The sequence below is a fragment of the Amblyraja radiata genome, chromosome 11 (assembly GCF_010909765.2).
Source record: "Amblyraja radiata isolate CabotCenter1 chromosome 11, sAmbRad1.1.pri, whole genome shotgun sequence".
NCBI lineage: Eukaryota > Metazoa > Chordata > Chondrichthyes > Rajiformes > Rajidae > Amblyraja > Amblyraja radiata.
The window spans coordinates 6,760,088-6,783,419 of NC_045966.1; the positions used below are offsets into that span (position 1 = coordinate 6,760,088).

A 23,332-nucleotide genomic window follows, 5' to 3' on the forward strand; every position below is an offset into this window, starting at 1 on the left:
ACTTCATTAACTTCCCAATGTTTGTTCTGCTGCCCACACCCTGTGATTTAGCATTTCAGTGGAACAGATAATAAACAATAGACAATAGGTGTAGGAGTAGGCCATTTGGTCCTTCGAGCCACCACCGCCATTCAATGTGATCATGGCTGATCATCCCCAATCAGTACCCCGTTCCTGCCTTCTCCCCATATCCCCTGACTCCGCTATTTTTAAGAGCCCTATCTAGCTCTCTCTTGAAAGCATCCAGAGAACCTGCCTCCACCGCCCTCTGAGGCAGAGAATTCCGCAGACTCACCACTCTCTGTGAGAAAAAGTGTTTCCTCGTCTCCGTTCTAAATGGCTTACTCCTTATTCTTAAATACATGTAGCCTGTACAATATTCACCTTCGTTAGCCGTCCAAATGCTTCGTTACATCTACCTTTGGTAAACAGTGAGTAATTAAAAGTCAGGAATCAAAATGTACAGGGTTTCAAATGAATAATGAAGTGGTGCTGATGAATTAGCCCATTAATGGTGACGAGAATTTCCAGACCCGTGTTCACTCAGGTGTCTTCCTTTGTCTTTATCTGTGGCCTTTCCCATTATGGTTGCAAGGTGTTCAACTGAGTTTCCCCTATATTCCACATTTCTTCTCTCGCCCGCTCTCCTCTTACCCAAGACACAGTCTGGATTCTCCGCGCCCTTATCTTCCATTCCATCTACCTCTATATTCACCTCCACATCGTCCTCCATAGTTTTACCACCTCTCCTGAAAGTGCTCTATGACTCGTCCAGTTGCAGCAATATGAGGGGACTGTCTACTGCTCCCTCCCCACCAACAACTCCCTATTCACAGCACTTTCATGAACAAGGGAGAGAGAGATACATCATCCACCCTTTTACCTCTTTCAGTGTGAAGCAACAGTTCACTTGTACTAACATCATATGCATTCAGTGCTCGTGTTATGGTCTCCTCCACATTGGAGAGACCAAATGCAGATTGGGTGACTGCTTCTCAGTCTGTGTGTGTGAACCTGAGAACTCTGGGATCTTCGGTTTCCTCCCGCACTCCAAAGACGTACAGGTTTGTAGGTTGTTTGGCTTGGTATAAAACCGTACAGATCAAGAATCTATCTATCTCTGAATTCTTGAACTCTCTTCTTGCATGGTAATCTCCTCCCAGGACTGAGCTTGGAACAGTATGTACGTTCTGGGAGTTTGGAGTTGGGTTTGCAAATGGAATGGCTTGATGGAGTGTAACAATTTCATCAATGTTCACCAACCACATCAACGTGACAGCCAGGAAGGCGCATCAACGCCTCTACTTCCTGAAATTTGGCATGTCTCCAGTGATTCATACAATCTTTCACAGATGCACCATAGAAAACATACCATTGGGGTTGCATCACAGCATATGCTGGGAACAGCTCAGCCCAAGACCGCAGGAAATTGCAGAGAGTTCTGGATGTAGCCCAATCCATCACACAGAACAGACTTCCCACCACTGACTTCATCTACACTTCACGCTGCCTTGGAAAAGCAGCCAACATAATCAAAGATTTGTCCCAGCCTAGTTATTCCTTCTCACAGCTCCCATCCGGCAGAAGGTACAGAAGCTTGAAACCATGCACCACCAGACTTAGGAACAGCTTCTTCTAATATAATATCAGGCTTCTCAATGATTCTTCCATAAGCTAGGGAAATGTTCAATTCATCACTATCCCATTGAGGACATTTGGACTTTATCTAAGAATCAGATGCTACAATGTGCTTTGATGCTGAGAACTATATTCTGCACTCTGTATCTTCCCCTTTGCTCTATTGTACTTCACCTTCAACTGCTTGTATATATGTATGATATATCTGATCTATTTGGATAACAGGCTAAGCTTTTCACGGTACACGTAATAATGAACCTAAATATCAAAGTTGGGAGCATTGGCCTTGGAGATGATACTTGAAGGTCTCGACCTGAAACGTCACCCATTCCTTCCCTCCAAAGATGCTGCCTGTCCCGCTGAGTTATTCCAGCATTTTGTCTCTACCTTGATTTAAACCAGCATCTGCAGTTCTTTCTTACACACGAGAGGATACTGATGTTGGTCTGCTCATCCTTCCAGTAAATTTGGAGGAGTTTGTGGTGTTGGCATTGGAGGTATCTTTCCAATGCTTTAAGGTGCCTATTTGTAGATAGTCCAGAGTCAAGAAACTGCAGTTGGAGGCAGTGAGAACTGAGACATTTCTGTGAGTTTGGTGGAACTATGAGATTAGTAGAACTAACTGAAATAAAAATAAGAAATGTGATCATAAATGGAATTGGGTGCTGGCAAGAAAAACTGCACAGTAGCTAATATCATCAAGTCTTCCAGATCATGCCAATTCTAACATTATTAAAATAGCTTTGCTTCTTAAAAAATTAAACATATAATACTTAAATTTTGGAAGCAGACAACAGTCCCTACAGTGAAGATGTGGATCACAGACATGTCTGAGACACTACATTTGGAAAACATTAGGCTTGTCTTGGCGGAAAAACCAGATCAATTTCTTAAGACATGGACACCCTTTACTGAATTGGTAGTTTAGGGGACTTTCCCTTGTTCTCCTTTACTCTATCTTTTCACTTTTTACTTCATTCCTTTCTTGCTTTCTTTCTTTCCTTTTTTTCACTTTTATAACTTTGGTTATAAGGTTAAAAATGAAGCTGTACAATAATTGTATAATTCTAGATGCCGCATGTTTTATCTTTGTACAATTGTTTCTAATAAAATAAAAAAATAAAAAATAAATAAATGAACATAAACAGATCTAAAAATGTATTGTGTTTCTGCTGTAACTGATCGATTTTTCGAAGCAATTTCTGATTGAGCAGTTTGTCTTTGAATTGTGATTCCTTCAGAGGTAAATGGCTGGAGCATATTTACTGCAATTCAAATTTTGGATTGTTGTTTTTAAAAAATATATATATTTTTATAGAACATTTTCACCAAATGTGAACAAATAAAGCCTTGAATATAAACAAAAAGAGGATGGTATAATAAATGGTAGTCGTTTACTCAAATCACAGTGAACAGACAAATAAAGTATTTTCTAAAATCTCGCAGTACTGAACCTGAAAAAACAAATATTTTACATGGTTCCAGTACGTACTGTATAATTCACAAAATGTCCCTGTGTACAAGTCAAATGGAAATTTGCTATGTTTACAGACTGAATCAGTTACTATACTTACATCATATTCCATAACTATAGAATACATAAAACATACAAAGCTGTCTTTACACATTAAAAAATGCAATTAACTTCAGTTGTTGTTGCCATTTTGGTCCTTGTCTTTACGCTTGGTATAAGTTTTTGTGTATCATAAGAAAAAAAGAACATTTGGAATAGTTTATCAAGTCAGTAACATATTTTGTCTCCAGTTGCTTATATTGTCGTCCGAACACTTCTTTGTGCTTCTGAACTAATATACTCTTTAATATCCATTGTTTTTGAGTATACACTAATATAACAGGTGTACATATATATTACATAGCACAGAAAGTTATATATTACTTCCCATTTCCATCGTATCCTTTGAAAGGTACACTATCCAGTACACCAGATTGAACGCACCAAATGACAATGGAAAAAGGATTCTGGCATATTGGTCTATTTTGCTGGTTCCTGTATCGGGTGATGGTTGTGGCGATGAAGTGAGACCAGAAAGGGTGCACAGAATAGATGAGACATTGTCGGCACGGCTGTTTGCATCTGCTCCTGCATTGGCCGCCGACTCCTTCTGGGATGCCGATGTTGGAGTTCGCTTCTTTAAGCTGCAATTAGAGTCAGACGGCTACAAAAGAAAAAGAAAAAGGAAAAAAAATTAGGAGAAAGTAAAATTAGCAAAATTGCTTTACTCTCTGATAAAAAATATACTGCCTTGTTTAATTTGTTGACAATCATGCTGAGGAAACGAGGAGGTTACAAGAAGCACTAATCAATAGAGTCACTTCAATTTAATTCAGGGCCAATATTATAAATAAGGACATTATATTGCTGATTTAGTGATACTCTTTTTTGTAAAGGCTGTAATTTGATTTACATCGTACAAATACAATTGTAGAAAACATATTTGATAGATAAACACAAAAATATATATATTCTAAAACATTTTTTCCAGATAATCTCCCATTTAGATGGTGAGGTGACCTAATAGTTATATATTAGAAGAGATAATGATCTAAAGACATGAGTTAGGTAATGATAATGATTTGAAGCCAAGTTCAAATCCCACTATAGGAATTAATATTCAGAGAATATAAAGCGGGTGTCGGTAATAGTGACCATTAAGCTACTCGCTAGGTATAAAAAGTCACCCGCTTCACCTGTCAGAGAAGATAGCCAACAGGTCTTGGTATAATTCCAGACCCAGGCCAGAGGTTGATTTTTAATAGTGTTTTGAAATGCCCAAGAAAGCCACTAATTTACATCAAACTGTTATGACTGGTCCAAGTTGGTTCATTACTCAGGTAAATATGAGTTTGGTGACAAATACCAATCTTGTCAGAAATACCTATATCGAGTGAATGTGGAAAACACCTTTGCAGTCTGAAGAAGGGTCTCGACCCGAAACGTTGCCTATTTCCTTCGCACCATAGATGCTCCCTCACCCGCTGAGTTTCTCCAGCATTTTTGTCTACCTTCGATTTTCCAGCATCTGCAGTTCCTTCTTAAACATTTTGTCTACTCCACTGCAAAATCTCCTCAAGGTATGCCTACTTTGAAGAAGATCTCCTCCCCAATCTGAAGAAGGGTCTCGACCCGAAACGTTGCCTATTTCCTTCGCTCCATAGATGCTGCCTCACCCGCTGAGTTTCTCCAGCATTTTTGTCTACCTTGCAGAAGATACTATCACGTATTTTAATAAAGAAATGTAAATATTTTTTCACACAAATATTTCAGCGAGCATTTGCCAATATTTGGGGAGTGTGATTTCAAGACAAACTGGTGTATGTAAATAATATTCTCCAGTTGTGAGTATGAGATGCAAACATATGTTCTTGTGCAACAACTGTTTATTGAATACCAAAGTGCCTTCTTAATCACTCCAATGGCAGGCAGAAAGCATTACTCATGGCTCAACTGAAGGCATCCCACTGTACTAGTGCAGTCAAATAGGTTACTGTCCAGAACCTACATTTAAAACAGGCAAATGATGGGAAACAAATCCTTCTTCAACACTCTCTCTGCAGCCATGGTTTGCTTTTGGACTAATGGCATTCAGGGCAATAATGAAATAGAAAATTGCCCTCAAAGCACAAGCATTATAGTGTGTGCAAGCTATATCTTGCTCTTAAAAATTAATGGAACTAAATTTTGGAAGTGGAGTGTCCCCTACATACACCACTACAATGTATATCAATTAATTTTAACCAAGTCTGCATATGGTGTATTGGGCGATCCAGAAAAGGATACACCCAGGGATAATTTTATTATTATTTATTTATTTGTTTATTTATTATTTATTAAATCATTGAAATCATTAACGAGGCAGTGATACTGGTTTCCGATGGGCACGGTGACTGACGCACCACACATCTCTGTCTTCCATGCAGCTAACAAGTTCCTCTTTTGTCTCCACACATAAGATTTTAAAATATTCTTCCTTGTTAGAAAAGTAAGAATGCTCCTCACATTCAAAATTTAAATCAAACGGATCACTAATTGTGCCACTGCTAATAACACTCACACTTCCCACAATCACTAGTCAAATAAAATATTTGGATTCTGGAGAGTTGTCTCAGCAGTAGGAAGTCTGGATGGATTTTTTAAGTTTATTTGGACATTTCTAAAATGCTGTGTTAGCTATTTCAGTGGCTCCAACTTTTCTTATTTTGGACTGATTTTGTTGAGTCTTGTAAAATTCTTGAGTTACCACAACAGGTGCAAATTGAGACTTCTGTCAGCTTTGGAAGTCACCATTGTTCTTTACCTGGCAATTCAACTATTTGCAGAAAGGATGAAAATGCTTTTACACGAATAGAATAAAATCCAAAATTATGACCAGCTTTCTTCCCAGCTGTTATCAGGCAACTGAACCATCCGAGCACAACAAGAAAGCAGTCCTGAACTACTATCTACCTCATTTGAGACCTTTGGGATATCTTTGATCGTTTTTTACTGGCTTAATCTTGCACAAAACGTTACTCCCTTATCATGTATCTGTACACTGTGAATGGCTCAATTGTAATCATATATTGTCTTTCTGGTTAGCACGCAACAAAAGATTTCCCCTGTACCTCGGTACACGTGACAATAAACTAAACAGAAACTGAACTGAAACTGAAACTGAGATTTGCATCAATTTGGGAATGATCCTAAACATTGTCAATTGAGCACCCTTACTTCCCAATGTATAATTATCTATTTACATAGGAGACGTGTGAGGCAAGTTTAAAATCAGTTGTACAGGACCCTGTGTACAGTGAGTATAGATGTTGGGAGGTCATGTTGCAGTTCTATAAGATGGTGAGATTGCATTTAGAGTACAGTTCTGGGCATCATGTAGGAGGAAAGATGCTGTCAAGCTGGAAAGGGTACAGAAAAGATGTTGCCAGGACTAGAGGGTGTGAGCTATAGGGAGAGGTTGAGTAGGCTGGGACTCTATTCCTTGGAGTGCAGGAGGATGAGGGGTGATCTTAGAGAGATGTATAAAATCATAAGAGGAATAGATCGGGAGATGCACAGAGTCTCTTGTCCAGAGTAAGTGAATCGATGACCAGAGGACATAGGTTTAAGGTGAAGGGGAAAAGATTTAGTAAGAATCTGAGGGGTAACTTTTTCACACAAAGGGTGTCAAGCTGCCAGAGGAGGTATGTTTAAGAAAGAACTGCAGATGCTGGTAAAATGGAAGGTGACGTTTCGGGTCGAGACCCTTCTTCAGACTGAGCATCAGGGGAGAGGGAGATACACAGGTAAGGATGTGTAAAGTCCGAAACGTCACCCATTCCTTCTCTCCAGAGATGCTGCCTGTCCCGCTGAGTTACTCCAGCATGTTGCATCTATCTTTGGTGTAAACCAGCATCGGCAGTTCTTTCCTACATATTTAATCTATGAGAGCACACTGGATAACTGAGCAGATAGATATTGAAAGACTGGATTGATTGAACTATGCAGCATGGGAGCAGGTCCTTTAGCCCACCAACTCCATGCCGACCATCGATCGCCCGTTCACATTCGTTCTTGGTTCTTGGTTTCCTGGTCCTCCAAAATATTCCAAATGGAATTTAAACTGGAGGTGGTGAAGGGAGGACTTAAGCCAGAAAGGGTTATTGGGAAGAAAGAGCTACTTTAAATTTAGTTGCATCTGGTTGGGTAACTATAGTTGGGTGGAGATTATTCCATGCTTTAATTGTGCGGGGGAAGAACACATCTGTCTTTGTAGCTGGGATCACAAATTGGATCGAATGCCCTCGCCTGCATTATCCCACTTACGCATCATCTCCCTACACACTAGGGGCAACTTACAGAAACCAATTAACCTGTAAGCCTGCAAGACTTTGGGAAGTGGGAGGAAACCGGAGCACCCAGAGGAAACCCACATGTTCACAGGGAGAACATGCAAACTACACGCAGAGAGCACCCGAGGTCGGGATCAAAGACAGGTCTCTGGGGAGGTGAGGCCGGCCACAGCTCTACAATGCCGCCCTAAAGTAAAGTAGAAAAACATCGCTTATTAAAGAGCAGGCTTAATAAAGAACGTTCAAAACTGGAGTTAAACCAAAAATCCGAGGCAAAGACAGGGCAGGAGAAATGCCATAACCATTTTGTGATTCTGTGCAATGAGATTAACTAAGATTGGCCAATAGAGACAGATTTTGGACATAGATTAATGAGTCTTGATATCTTTCCAATTTTTAATATTCTGGAAGGAGTTGGCAGTGGCGATCCTGAGAGGTTGTTTTCTCTACCTGGCATGTCCAGTGTGCAGCTGCACAGGACGTTGGTTGGGCCACATTTAGAATATTGGGTGCATTTTTGGTCCCCACGATGTAGAAAAGATGTGGCACTGCTGGAAAGAAGCAGAGGATTTCACCTGGAAGACCTTGCCCGGAATGGTGGACTTTCGTTACAAGGACAGGTGGGTTGTTCTCTTTGCAGGAAGCTGAGAGGTGACCTTACAGAAGGTTTACAAAATTAAGGGGGGCATAGTGTATGTCGTTACATTCTTTATCCAAGAGGTGGGTGGTAAAAAAATTAGAGGGCAGAGGTTTAAGGCGAGAGAAGAAATATTTAAAGATCTAAGGCGCAGTTTTTTTTACTGATGTTGTGTGGAACAAGTTGCCAGAGGAAGTGGTAAGTATTTGGATAGGAAAGGAATAAAGGAATATGGGCCAAATGCTGGTAAATGTGATGAGCGTAGATAGGATCTTGGTCAGCATGGATGTTTCAGCTGAAGGGCCTGTTCCCGTTCAATGTATCTATCAAAATCTCCTAATGATGTTCCCTAATGTTTAGAAGAATGAAGGGGGGACCTCATTGAAACATACAGAATAGTGAAAGGCTTGGATAGAGTGGATGTGGAGAGAATGTTTCCACTAGTGGGAGAGTCCAGAGCTAGAGGTCATAGCCTCAGAATTAAAGGACGTTCTTTTAGGAAGGAGATGAGGAGAAATGTATTTAGTCAGATCATGGTGAATCTGTGGAATCCTTTGCCACAGACAGCTGTGGGGGCCAAGTCAGTGGAGATTTTTAAGGTCGAGATAGATAGATTCTTGATCAGTACAGGCGTCAGGGGTTATGGGGAGAAGGCAGGAGAATGGGGTTAGGAGGGAGAGATAGATCAGCCGTGATTGAATGGCAGAGTAGATTTGATGTGTCGAATGGCCTAATTCTACTCCTATCACTTATGACCTTCTGACCTAAAGTAGATACAAAGTGCAGAAGTAACTCAGCGGGTCGGGCACCATCTCTGGGGAAAAGGATGGGTGACATTTTGGGACGGGACCCTTCTTCAGGCTGGAATATATTGCTTTTCACTGGAATCCACAAGGACTGGTTTACCGAAGGTCTTTCGTGAATAAAGCCTCTTCAACATATTCCCTCTTCTAGCAGGCTACTCTGCTAATATCCATTTGCCTTGACACTCTGGATTAAGAAGAATGGTCACCAAAGCTTCCACCCACTGGATCTGACTGAAGCCTGTAGAATTTGACACATTTCTTACTTGTATCAGGCGTCTGAATACATTCAATTCTGCATCGATACCAAGAATTGTCATAAGATCTTCAGTCGAGAACCAGTCTTTCTCTACAACCAGCACTCCAATAAAACCCTCAAGTTAAGAGGACGGTAGTTTACTGGATGTAGAGTGGTGGGATACAGAGGCATGCCGCACAGAAACAGGACCCTTTGGGCCACCATGCCCCCCACCAACTTATAGTGATCCTAATTTGTTCTCCGTACATTCACATCAAGCACATTCGGGGCAATGCACTGTGGCTAATTAACCTCCTAACCCAGTGGTGGGGAACCTGCGTCCTTAAGGCCGCATGCGGCCTTCTAAGCCATTAAGTGCGGCCTTTTGACTGAATCCAAATTTTGTAGAACAAATATTTTTATTTTTATTAATATGTTTTTGTTCATCTTTTATTATTTTTTATTTTAATCTTAAAATGAACGTATTTAAAATACTAAAGAGTAAAAGAAGATTCAACAAAATAATCCTCCCCGACTGACGGCCACAATTAAAACATTAGTAAGTCATGAGGGCTATTTTAACAAAATAATGTCTGAAGGGTTTCAGCCCGAAACGTTGCCTATTTCCTTCGCTCCATAGATGCTGCCGCACCCGCTGAGTTTCTTCAGCAATTTTGTCTACCTTCGATTTTCCAGCATCTGCAGTTCCTTCTTGAACAAAATAATATACATTTTGAAGTATATCTAATTGAAGTTTCTTGGATGCCGCCTTATTAGATTACAGCTAACTAAACGCTGCCTTCCACCATGAAAAGGTTCCCCACCCCTGTCCTAACCTGTGCATCTTTATGGAAAGAAATCTAAACTTCCAAAAGAACCCACACGGATGACATGAAACATCAGACAAGATCAGTTATCAGGATTGAACCAAAGTCAGTGGAAGTCAGAGACAGCTTGACTGAATTTACCACTGTGCTACTCTGGCTGCTATGATACTGCACATCTCCAAATAAACACATTCTGGTCTGCTATGGTGCCTTGAACTTGGAAGGTTAAGCAGATTGCAGCAAAAATGAATAGATAATTACTGCTGCCCAAGACTATTAATATGGACAAATGAGTTATAAGTCCTACCATGGCAACTGGGAATACGAATGAAATTAAATAAATGTTTCTGGAATACAAAGCTACTACAGTGACGGTGACCACAAAACTGCCACCAGATTGTGGCTAAAAACTCATCTGGTTCACAAATGTCCTCCTCAAAAAGAAATCTGTCATTCACCATCTGGTCTGGACCTTGTGCAGTTCTAGACTCAAAAAATACGGTTAACTCTAAATTGCTCCATGAAAAAGGGCAGACAAGCCACTAATTTCAAGGGAGAATTCATGATGGGGAAATTAATGCTGGACTTATCAGCAATATGTACAGCCACAAAATAATGTTACAAAGTTCATTTAAATTGCACAAGTGATGATGGTGGATGTGGTGAGTTCTTCTTGCAGATAAGTCCTGGACCCTCCACATGAGTTGGGCAGTAATTTTTTGCCACAGCATCGATGTCCAGCATCAACTCCGTTACCTGGGAAGACGACAACAGGACAGGGGACCTCAAAACACATCATTTTGAGAATGAAGGTTGTACAGATGGGTTGCGGGTCAAAGGTCCAGCAAGGGAACTTCTTCCCCAGAGGTAGACACAAAATGTTGGAGTAACTCAGCGGGTGAGGCAGTTTCTATGGAGAGAAGGAATGGTTGAAGTTTCGAGTTGAGACTCTTCTTCAGACTAGCGTCAGGGGAGTGGGCGGGACAAAGGTAGAATGTAGGCGGAGACAGTAAGACTGGTGGGAGAACTGGGAAGCGGGAAGGGATGGAGAAAGAAAGCAAAGGCTATCTGAAGTTAGAGAAGCCAACGCTCATATTGCTGGGGTGTAAACTACTCAAGCGAAATATGAGGTGCTGTTCCTCCAATTTGCGCTGGGCCTCACTCTGACAATGGATGAGGCCCGGGACAGAAAGGTCAGATTGGAAATGGGAGGGGGAGGTGAAGTGTAGCTTAAGACGAACTGAGCGGAGGAATTATTTCCCACACATTCTTCCCAGAGGTTTTGGAGCAGCTTTTCAAATGCAGTACGAATGCCATCATCTAGATTTACAATGGGGGTGATTTTTCCCATATGAAAACATACAGTAAGAAAAATGCAGGGTACCGCGGTAACAATTATAAATATCATCTATTGCCGTCCACTGTGTCACTTGAAAGGGGCTGTGACGCGCTCTCCTCAAATTTGGCTGATCTAAAGTGAATGGAAGTAGTAGTCAAAGTGGCTGTTGGACTCTGTGAACCTGCAGTCGATATTGGTCCCCTGAGATGGGGATGGTGAATGTGAAAAGGGCAGTCAGAAATGTGCAATGTGAAAGAGGGGTTTGGGTTTGAAATAGCTACAGTTGTCCTTACAACATGACTGCACACTTTGCTTTCCCTCCACTTTGTTGCCAAGGCTGTCAAACATGTTGGTTCCATTGCTCATTCTTCAGCTCTCACCTCCTCCTTTTGTACCCAAGGTGAGGATAGGACTCCACCCAGACCCTCCACTTGACCTTCCACCCAGAAGGTCTCTCCATTCAATAGATTATCCACTGTAATGTCTGCTATCTTCCACCAAATGCTACCACCAACACATGTTCTAGTTCCCTCTGAATCAGAATGTTGAAAGGGACAGTTTCATCATTCAATCTTCTGTTCCTACCAACGTCCGTCCCGATTCTCACAGCATCTTCCTTTCTCCATTCAGACATCCAAACCCTCATTCCTATCAAAGCGTTGTGTAAGAAAGAACTGCAGATGTTGGTTTAAATCGAAGGTAGACATAAAATGCTGGAGTAACTAAGCGGGTGAGGCAGCGTCTCTGGAGGGAAGGAATGGGCGACGAATTCCTTCTCTCCAGAGATGCTGCCTCACCCGCTGAGTTACTCCAGCATTTTATGTCTACCAATCAACGCATGGATTGATTTGCACTTCGTTCAACTTATGTTGGGTTCTCACAACATGGCATCTTCGACCATGAAGGAAACAAATGAAGATTGGGATGAGTTCTCCGCAGTTCTAGTCAGTCCACAAGAATGATCCCAAACTTTAGGTTACCTGTCAGTATAATTCTCCATCCCACTCCCACCATGACTTGCAAAGCATAATGTAATGTCAGCCAACAGGATCTCCTGACTAGACAAGTTATAATAGCCTCAAGAACTTGGTGTTGAATCCAACAATTTCAGATAATGGGTGCGATAACCAGTCATTATTATTGAAAAGCCATCAACCTGTAATATTAAAGGTAGACAAAACTGCTGGAGAAACTCAGCGGGTGAGGCAGCATCAATGGAGCGAAGGTATAGGTGACATTTTGGGTCGAGACCCTTCTTCAGACTAATGTGGGGGTGGGGGGGGGGGAGGGGGAAGAAGAAAGAGGCGGAGACTGTGAGCTGTGGGAGAGCTGGGAAGGGGAGGGGAAGGAGGGAGAAAGCAAGGACTACCTGAAATTAGAGACGTCAATGTTCATACCGCTGGGGTGTAAACTGCCCAAGCGAAATATGCAGTGGGACTCACTCTGGCCATGGAGGAGGCCCAGAACAGAAAGGTCGGATTCGGAATGGGAGGGGGAGTTGAAGTGCTGAGCCACCGGGAGATCAGGTTGGTTAATGCGAACTGAGCGGAGGTGTTGGGCGAAGCTTTACCCAGCATCTGCAGTTCTTTCTTAAACAACTTGTAATATTACCTCTGTCTTTCTCTCTCCACAGACGCTGCCTGACTTGCTGGATATTTCCACAGTTCTTTTAGTTCTTATTTCCACATGTTTACACATAGTGAAGACAACTCAGCACCCTATCTCAGGACCAAACTCATCCACCTCCATAATTATCATAATTCAATCATTCTTTCTTAGTTTCCACCACACCATAGACATTCTATGTTTAGTACAGGTGTCAGAGGTTATGGGGAGAAGGCAGGAGAATGGGGGTAGGAAGGAGAGATAAATCAGCCATGATTGAATGGCGGAGTAGACTTGATGGGCCGAATAGCCTAATTCCACTTCTATTCCTTATGACGTTATGACCTTCATAACGTCATAAGTCATAACTAAGCGGGCATAACTTCATATTGGTCAGATTCAGTAGCTTACCAAATACTCTACCAAACATCTATAGATGTACACTAGAGAGGGAGGGCATTGACTGCCAGCATCACAGCCTTGTTCAGTAACGTGAAAGCTCAGGATTGAAGAAGGCTTCAGAATGTGGTTGGCATCGCACAGTCCACCACAAGCCTCACCACCACTGAAGGAATCTACAAGACGCACTGCCTCAAACAGGCAGATAATATCACCGAAGATCCACACCACTCTGTCCACGCTCCATCAGGAAGAAATCACAGGAGCTTGAAAATTGTGAGTTCCAGGTTCAGAAACAGTTTCTACAGTACATAGCAATCACCAGACTCTTGAACACTAACCACAACCCTAAGTCAGCAACTATATTCTACTATGAACTTTGTTTGGTTGTACAACAGACATGTTTTTGTACTATTGTGATCTGGCTACCTATATTACCGATTATTAATGTATTGTATTTTGATTATTGTATAATTATTTGTCTATTATTGTGCCGTATATCTGCAGCAAGTCAGACGTTCATTCATACATTGCTGTTTGACAATTAGATACTCTCGACTCCTGCCTAGTGTTCCCTCCCTCCACCTCTCTCCCTTGCTTGGAACTTAAAACATACGTTCCCTACTTTTCCTCGTCCTGCAGAAAGGTAAAAACAAAGGCTGAAACTTCCCAGCCCATTGCTTTAATATGCGGCAAGTGTAGCAAAGACCTCCATTGGGGCACTTGAGTTATACCAGATGGTATTCAACATGGAATCATGCATTAAAGCACAAACCACCATCCTATTGTATGGAAAACTGCCATGGCCATGCTTGAATATACCTTTTTCTGTATTATATATGAGATTTTCAACAAAAAAAAGATTTTTTAAATTATGCCAGTTATGATTAAGACCAATCCAAAGAGTTATGCCACTGTCCCACTTAGGAAACCTGAATGGAAACCTCTGGAGACTTTGCGCCCCACCCAAGGTTTCCGTGCGGCCGGAGGTTGCAGGTAGTGGAAGCGGGTAGGGAGACTGACAAAAACCTCTGGGAACCTCATGGAAACCTTGGGTGGGGCGCAAAGTTTCCAGAGGTTTCCGTTCAGATTTCCTAAATGGGACGGGGCATTATTTTTTTGAAATAATTTGTATCATGGTTTTATGTTCTGTTGTCAATAGGTGTGGGGTCACTCATATGCCCAGGAAGAAAGGAGATTACTAAAAGAGGTGGGCACTGCCCGGTCCAACACAGGCACTGACCTTCCCACTATCGATGGGATCAACAGGAAATTCTGCCTCAAAAAGATTGCCAGCAACATCCAAAACCCACACCACCATGGCCACGCTCCCATTTCACTCCTGCCATCAGGAAGAAGGTATCGGAGTCTGAAACCATGGCCTCCAAGTTCAAGAACAGCTTCTTCTCAACAACCATCGCTTTTGAACACTACCAAACACTAACTAAACTATTAACTGTGAACTGTCTTGGTTGCTCTAAGGACTTAATGCACTGGTATTATTTTTAGTTTAATTTATTGGTCTATTTTGTTTATTATGCATTCATGTAGTTAATACATAATATATAAAGCCGCCACAGCCAGACATAAAAACAACTTTTTCCCACGAGCAGTAGCTCCACTCAACAGCCAAAGGTCTGTAGCCTCTTTGTGCTCTGGTATTTTATTTCATTCTTCACATGATTAAATTAAAATGTCTTAATTTTAATTGTCTACTGTATATCATGTTGTTACTTGCGAGGAAAAAACCAAGGCAAATTCCTTATATGTTTGCATATTTGGCTAATAAAATGTATTCAATTCAATTCAAATTTATTCAATGTGCATTGTATTTACCAGCTTATGTTGCTGCTGCTGCAAGTAGGAATTTCATTGCTCCATTGTCGGTACATAAGACAATTAAACATTCTTGTCTCTCTTGAATCTTACCGAAACGTTCTTCTCTGAATCAGACACTGCCAATGCTGCTGACAACGCTGCCGATCTGGCTGTTTTTCTGAGATCTCGTTGAGTCTGAAGATTTGTGAAGTAGTTCACAGCTGCAAACTCGATGAGCGCAGAAAAGACAAAAGCGAAACATACGGCAATGAACCAATCCATGGCAGTAGCGTAGGATACTTTGGGTAACGAATGGCGTGCACTGATACTTAGTGTGGTCATGGTTAAAACTGTAGTGATACCTTCAGCAATTTTAAAACAAATTATCATTAGTACTTGAAGTAGATAAACAACAGATTAACACACCAATAATCATGTATTTTTACTTTTATTTTCTTTTATTATAGTTATCAGGGATAAACTTTAATTTTAACTGTGAAGACACAAAAACAAACTATTCCTAAATAGCCACCAAATGGGTTTATTTCTACCCATATTGGACCCTTGTCACTATAATTTCATACAGGACTCCGACAGTCAGCAAAAGAAGAATATTAGAGCAACAATTAGTCCCAGAAATGGGCAGAATTCTTAATTTAGGATTCATCCCTTCCCACAAACTGATTGTATAGTATTTCACAAAAATCAAAGGAAATAGATAGTTCATGGAAAAAAATGCGATAAAATCTATAACTTGTTCTTTGACAATTAAAACTACATACAATTCAGTGACATAAAACCTACATGAACAAAAAAAACCCACCAGAACACAGACCTCACACTTTTGAATGAATGAATGAATGAATGAATGAATGAATGAATGAATAAGTTTATTGGCCAAGTGTCCACATACAAGGAATTTGCCTTGGTGCTCCGCCTGCAAGTGACCACATGACATACAGTGACAGTTAGGAATGACACATTAAACATTAATAATAAAACATTATCGATTAAACATGTGAATTAAATAAAATACCAGTGCAAAAGGAGGCTACAGATTTTTGTTAATGAGTAGAGATACTACTCATGGAAAAAAGCTGTTTTTATGTCTGGCTGTGGCAGCTTTGACAGTCCGCAGTCGCATTCCAGAGGGAAGTGATTCAAAGAAATTGTGGCCAGGGTGAGGGGTCAGAGATGATCTTACCCACTCGTTTCCTGGCCCTTGCAGTGTACAGTTCATCAATGGAGGGAAGGTTGCAGCCAATAGCCTTCTCAGGTGATTGGCCGATTCGCTGCAGCCTCCAGGTGTCGTGCTTGGTGGCTGAGCCAAACCAGACCATGATGGAGAAGGTGAGGACAGACTCTACGATGGCCGTGTAGAATTTGACCATCATTGCCTGTGGCAGATTGTGCTTCCTCAGCTGCCGCAGGAAGTACATCCTCTGTTGTGCCTTTTTGACTGTGGAGTCGATGGTGGCCCCCCATTTAAGGTCCTTGGAGATGATGGTTCCCAGGAACTTAAAATACTCCACAGATGTGACTGTGGTGTTGTTGATAGTGAGTGGGGTGTGGGGAGGGGGAGCTCTCCTAAAGTCTACAGTCAATTCCACTGTCTTAAGAGCATTGAGCTCCAGGTTGTTGCGATGGCACCAGGACGCCAGCTGTGTCACTTCCTGTCTGCAGGCAGATTCCTCCCCACACTGGATCAGGGTTGTGTCATCTGCAAACTTGAGCAGCTTGCTTCTAAGTCACCAAGTGCACTGATTTACAAACAAGCATAGAAAATGTGCCAAACCAGTCACAGTATGGCCAGGGGCAGATTATTTGTTTATCCAGAACTTGAGACAAAACTACAGTCATGGTGCATGGGATGTTGGTCTGAGTGATATAATAGCCTAATTTCATCGCAAAAAATAGACTATCTGCATGGAATATTCACCTCAGATGGATAAATGATGTTTAAGAAAGCACTGCAGATGCTGGTAAAATCTAAGGTAGACACAGAATGCTGGAGAAACCTTTTTTTTTTTTTGCCCTACCCCCTCCCCTGACATCAGTCTGAAGAAGGGCCTCGACCTGAAACGTCGCCAATTTTTATGTCTGGCTGTGGCAGCTTTGACAGTCCGGAGTTGCCTTTCAGAGGGAAGTGATTCAAAGAGTTGGGTTTTTTTTTTTTGCCCTACCCCCTCCCCTGACATCAGTCAGAAGAAGGGCCTCAACCTGAAACGTCGCCAATTTTTATGTCTGGCTGTGGCAGCTTTGACAGTCCGGAGTTGCCTTTCAGAGGGAAGTGATTCAAAGAGTTGGGTTTTTTTTTTGTTGCCCTACCCCCTCCCCTGACATCAGTCTGAAGAAGGGTCTCAACCTGAAACGTCGCCAATTCCTTCTCTCCATGGATGCTGCCTCACCCGCTGAATTTCCCCAACATTTTGTGTCTACCTTGGCTAAATGATGATGGTAAATAAACAAAGACTGGACAATGAATACCGTGGAGAGAAGGTGTGGTAAATCAAGGCGTACCGAAAACTGTTCTAGCTGGGACAGACTCCTTATTAATCCAGAATGACACTTGGGAGAGAATTACTGTCATAATGCATGGAATGTAAGTCTGAATCATAAAGTATCCCATCTTCCTTTTTAAGTGAAAATATACTGTCATCACTATGTATTCACCTGTTCAAAGAAAAATGTGAATATTTTTGTCATCATAACAATAATAATGAACATTTTCATTCTCGGCACATGGGTTTCCATACAGCATATTCTCTAATGTATAATAGATGCAGCACAAAAGTAGAGATATGAGATACAGAGATACAGCACAGATATGAAGAATATTCTAATCACATGCAAATGATGAAGGCCCAAATTATTTTTGCATCTTATCATTGTGATAAAATATATATTTTATGCTTCACGATTATTTTCAGTTAGCATAGTTTACATTTGCTTCCACGTTTTTAGAATTACGATTAATGAAGAGTGAAATAAGATGGCAATTTTAGTGCCCTTCAATAGGCTATTTGTATCGACTGCATCTCATCTGAGACAAGTGGCCATCCAACATAATTATATCTTTAATAGCAAAAATAAATCACATCTATAAGATTGTTTATCTGAAGTCAGATGTTGCAGCTCTCAGTCTCACGGTAACATTGTGGCAAGCCAAGAATTTCAACTGAGAATAGCGCAAAACTCATGCAATCTTCACAGGGGTCACGGTTGAAGAATAAGGGGTAGGGTTAGGGTTAGGGTCTGAAGAAGGGTTTCGTCCCGAAACTTTGCCTATCTCCTTTGCTCCATTGATGCTGCTGCACCCGCTGAGTTTCTCCAGCATTTTTGTCTACCTTCGGTTTTCCAGCATCTGCAGTTCCTTCTTAAACAAGGGGTAGGCCATTTAGGACTGAGATGAGGAAAAACTTTTTCACACAGAGAGTTGCGAATATGTGGAATTCTCTGCCACAGAAGGCAGTGGAGGCCAATTCACTGGATGTTTTCAAGAGCGAGTTAGATTTAGCTCTTAGGGCTAAGGGAATCAAGGGATGTGGGGAAAAAGCAGGAACGGGGTACTGATTTTGGATGATCAGCCATGATCATATTGAATGGCGGTGGTACACAAAAATGCTGGAGAAACTCAGCGGGTGCAGCAGCATCTATGGAGTGAAGGAGATAGGCAACGTTTCGGGCCGAAACCCTCCTTAAGAGTTCTTCAACCCTTATTGAATGGCGGATCTGGCTCGAAGGGCCGAATGGCCTACTCCTGCACCTATTTTCTATGTTTCTATGTAATCTTCTTTTAAAAAGCATATCACAATTTTATTCTTGTGCAGATAGAAATTTTAGTATATCTTCGTGTGGCAATATTTCTTTGTCATTTACTTTTGAACTGGATGAATTAATTATTTATATTTTTCACCTCGCTACCGGAGATTTCCTCAGTGGTGGTGGAAAATATCATTCACATCATCGGTAAGACACGTTGAACGTTGAAATGATGTCAAAGCAGATTTATCAAAAAATCTGTGATTTTCTTTAACATTACGTGACATTTTTCATGCAACATATTTTCCTATCAGGATCACCTCATATCACAACAGATCAAATCATGTAGCTATGAGAGTACTTCTGGTTAAATTAGATCCCATAGTATCAGCAAAAAATGATGAGAATCTGCTGTTGATTGATATCCATCGTGTATTGTGCCAGTAATAATGCCCCTGTCCCACTTAGGAAACCTGAACGGAAACCTCTGGAGACTTTGCGCCCCACCCAAGGTTTCCATGGGGTTCCCGGAGGTTGCAGGTGGTTGCCGGAGGTTGCAGGTAGTGGAAGCAGTAGGGAGACTGACAAAAACCTCCGGGAACCTTCGGGAACCGCACGGAAACCTTGGGTGGGGCGCAAAGTCTCCAGAGGTTTCCGTTCAGGTTTCCTAAGTGGGACAGGGGCATTAGTTATCACATGCACAAAAATAATTGCACTGCTGCATAGTTTAGTAAAACAAATCCTGTTACATTTCCACATGTTTCTCTTTTATAATTGTTGACAATTATGTTCAACTTCACAAAATAGTACAGTAATTGTACAGGTCTGAAGAAGGGTCTCGACCCAAAACGTCACCTATTCTTTTTCTCCAGAGATGCTGCCTGATTCGCTGAGTTACTCCAGCTTTATATCTCTGTCTTCCGTTTAAACCAACATCCACAGTTCCTCCCATACACAGTATAGTACAGGAACTTGCCTATTGACACACAATATCTGTGCCGAACAAAACTGATCCCTTCTGACTGCACATGACCAATATCACTCTATTGCCCTCATATTCATGTGCCTATCTAAAAGCCTCATAAATACCACTACTGTGCCATCCACCAACTCCCACCAACGCCCCAAACTGATCGCTCAATCCACCTGCAACTCTCGTTAATGGAATACCCCAAGTATAATGCTGTAGAAAACACCAAAAATAGGAGGACCCCATTAGCCAAATCTGGGCCATTATGTCAACTAATCTCTCAATATCTTTCTTAGAACACTACCTCATATATTATTCTATAATAATCATGTCTAATTAAAGGAAAGCTATTAGATATCAAAATCACAAATTCACCCATTAATATCTTTGGACTAAGATGCCATCATCCAGTATTATCAACATACTGTTCCAATTTCTGTTGGTTAACAATTAAGAACTTTGTGTTAAAAATGTAAACACAGCTATTTTGAAGATGAAAGAAAATGAGCTTCGAAAATCGAAAACCCATAACAGCAAAAGTAAATGCACTTGCCAGTGTTGGACTTCATAGTTTCACTGGATACGGTTTGGCCTACAAGGTCATACTGAAGCAGACTTGAAGATTCATCTGGTACTTCTACTGAGTACAAGGGCCCCTTCGTCCATGTGTAAATGATTTCACTTCTTGGGTAGGCATCTGTAAATTGCATAACATTTTTCAGCTGATTCTGCTCCTGTACATGATTGTTTTTTTATATTAATTTCCCAAGAAACCATTTTTGTCAATTAACAACATTGCATGTTCATTTTCGTCATTAGTGATTCACTAACACTGCGACAAAAAGCTTACTGGAGCACCAAATAACAACAAAATTAAAAAGTGTACAAGTACCAGAATTGATTCAAATCTTTTAATAGTTTCTTTCTATCAATCTGATGACAGGAACTTCATAGAATAATCTTGTGTATTACTTTTTGCTTGAAACAAACTTTTTTGTATTTTCCAAATTACAACTATAGTCATTTTAAATCTGATGAGTTACGTAGACAGTGATTTGTGACACGCACCTCAACCTCATTGGGGGGCGCCGGACTATCTTTGATTGGACTTTCCTGCGTTTATCTTGCACTAAACGTTATTCACGATTTTCACTTTCTATTATATCTATACACTGCGAATGGTTCGATTGAAATCATGTATTGTCTTTCCGCTGACTGGTTAGCACGCTACAAAAGCTCTTCACTGCACTTCGGTACACATAACAAGAAATAAACTAAACGAAACTGTTTCCAAATTTTTAAAAAAAAAAATTTTAATTATTTTTATTAGAAGTACGGTAAATTACAAGAATACACAACACATATATCTAAATACGTTTTTTGTACCGCTTCATTTTTTTTTTAAGCTTTAAGAAAAAGATAGAAGTAAGGAAAGTAAAGAAGGTGCGCAAGAGTCGTGAAGTGCAAGAGAGTGTTGGGAAAAGAAAGCCCCTTAGAAAAGAAGTTAGAGAAGGAAGTGAAGTAAGAAAGTAGACCCTAGAAAAGAAAGAAAAAGAAAGTAAGGACAATCGCTCTATTATAACATTAAACTCCGCAGGAAGACTACCAACCAAGTCTGTTTTTGTTGTTTTACCTCCCATTGCCAGGTCCTGATACCATTTATTTATTTATTTATTTATTTTTTAAATTACTATTGCACCTCATGCTTGTAATAGGTCCATAAACGTAGACCACGTCTTTTGGAATTGGTTTGCTTTACCTGCTAAGAGGAATCTCATCTCTTCCAGATGTAATGTTTCAAACATATTTGATGTCCACATTTTTATTGTTGGTGTGGGCGCATTTTTCCAGAATTTAAGTATGAGCTTTTTTCCCATTATTAGCCCGTAATTGAGTAAATTCTTCTGATACACGTTTAATTCAGGGATACCTTCCGATATCCCAAAAATGATCCATTCTGGTTTTGGTACCAGTTTTATTTTAATTAATTTTGAAAAAATATCAAATATTCCATGCCAGAATTTTTGGATTTTTGTACAAAAAACAAAAGAATGCGCTATGGTAGCTTCTTGACACAGACATTTATCACAGATTGGTGAAACATTAGGAAAGATTTTATTTAATTTAGTTTTTGAATAATATAGTCTATGTAATGTTTTGAATTGCTGTTTCCAAATAATAACCTGAAACGTCACCTATACCTTCGCTCCATAGTTGCTGCCTCACCCGCTGAGTTTCTCCAGCATTTTTGTCTACCTCCAAGTAATAATGTCACTTTAAGCATCCTTTCGGTTTTGATCTTGATTTTAAAATGATTGTTTTTTTATTGTTTATTAGGGCCTATTTAATTTTGTTTTTAAAAAAAGGCCAATTTATATTGTATTAAAAATCTCTCAGTGACGTCTTGCAATGCCAAAAGAACAGTGTCTCGTTTTCCTATACACATACCTCTCCTAGTTGCTTATACCCTTCCACCTCAAATTAGTTGGGCACTGACAAGTTAATTGCATCAAGTATAATGATGTGGCTCAAAGATGAATATATGGCTACCATGAAATAAAAATACGTAATTGTGTTATAATACATTATTGCAAACATCCCTACTTATTTCTACTTTTCTGAGTTTATAAGCCACAGTTTCCTTGTAGCATCATGTTATTCTATGGTGCAAATATGTATTGGTATGAGTAAGAAAAAAGTAGCTTTATGCACTTTTTCTCTGTTTTCATTCAAATTAACCAAATATATGACCTTTATTGCAAAGGGAATGAAAGTAATTTGGGTGAGGCTCAATAATTGGAGCAAACTACCTCTTAACAAAAGTTGCCCTCGAATGGTTTTTAAATACTTGAGGCACAAAATACAACTTTTACAAACTTCCACAGATGTACTGTAGAAAGCATCCTGTTGGGTTATATCACAGCTTGGTTTGGGAATAGCTCTAACCAAGACCACAAGAAATTGCAGAGAGTTGTAGATATGGCCCAGTTCATCACACAGGCCAGAATTCACACCATTGACTCCATCTACACTTCACTCTGCCTCGGAAGAGCACCCAACATAATCAAACACATGCCCCAACCCGGTCATTCCTTCTTCTCCCGTTCAACAGAAGGTACAGCAGCTTGAAAGCATGCATTACCAGACAAAGCTTCTTCCCCCTTTGTTATCATGCTTCTGAACTGTTCTTCCATAAACTACAAAACTGTCCAATTCGCCTGTTACCCACTAGACTTTGTCTATGGGACTGATGTGCTGCAATGCTGAGAAATACACTCTGCACTCTGAATCTTGCACTTTGCTCTATCTATTGGACTTGAGTTTGACTTGATTGTACTTATGTATGGTATTATCTGATCTATATTCACCCTGTTGAGCTTTGTAAGAACTCTGTATGTTTCATTGAGATCACCTCCCATTCTGTGAAACTGGACAGCGTATAGGGTCGATTT

General features: G+C 40.6%; 1 protein-coding gene across 1 annotated transcript in view; it reads right to left on the reverse strand.

The window, feature by feature from the left end:
• Window positions 1-3,018: 3,018 nt before the first annotated feature.
• Window positions 3,019-23,332, reverse strand: part of gabra6 (gamma-aminobutyric acid type A receptor subunit alpha6) — a 34,147-nt gene continuing 13,833 nt past the window's right edge. Inside the window, exons 6-9 of the mRNA XM_033029238.1 lie at window positions 20,434-20,577; window positions 17,669-17,821; window positions 15,260-15,510; window positions 3,019-3,815 (exon numbers count right to left, since the gene is read on the reverse strand). Of these exons, the coding sequence (XP_032885129.1) occupies window positions 3,525-3,815; window positions 15,260-15,510; window positions 17,669-17,821; window positions 20,434-20,577 (839 nt within the window). The 3' untranslated portion in view covers window positions 3,019-3,524. The remainder of the gene's footprint in view (window positions 3,816-15,259; window positions 15,511-17,668; window positions 17,822-20,433; window positions 20,578-23,332) is intronic.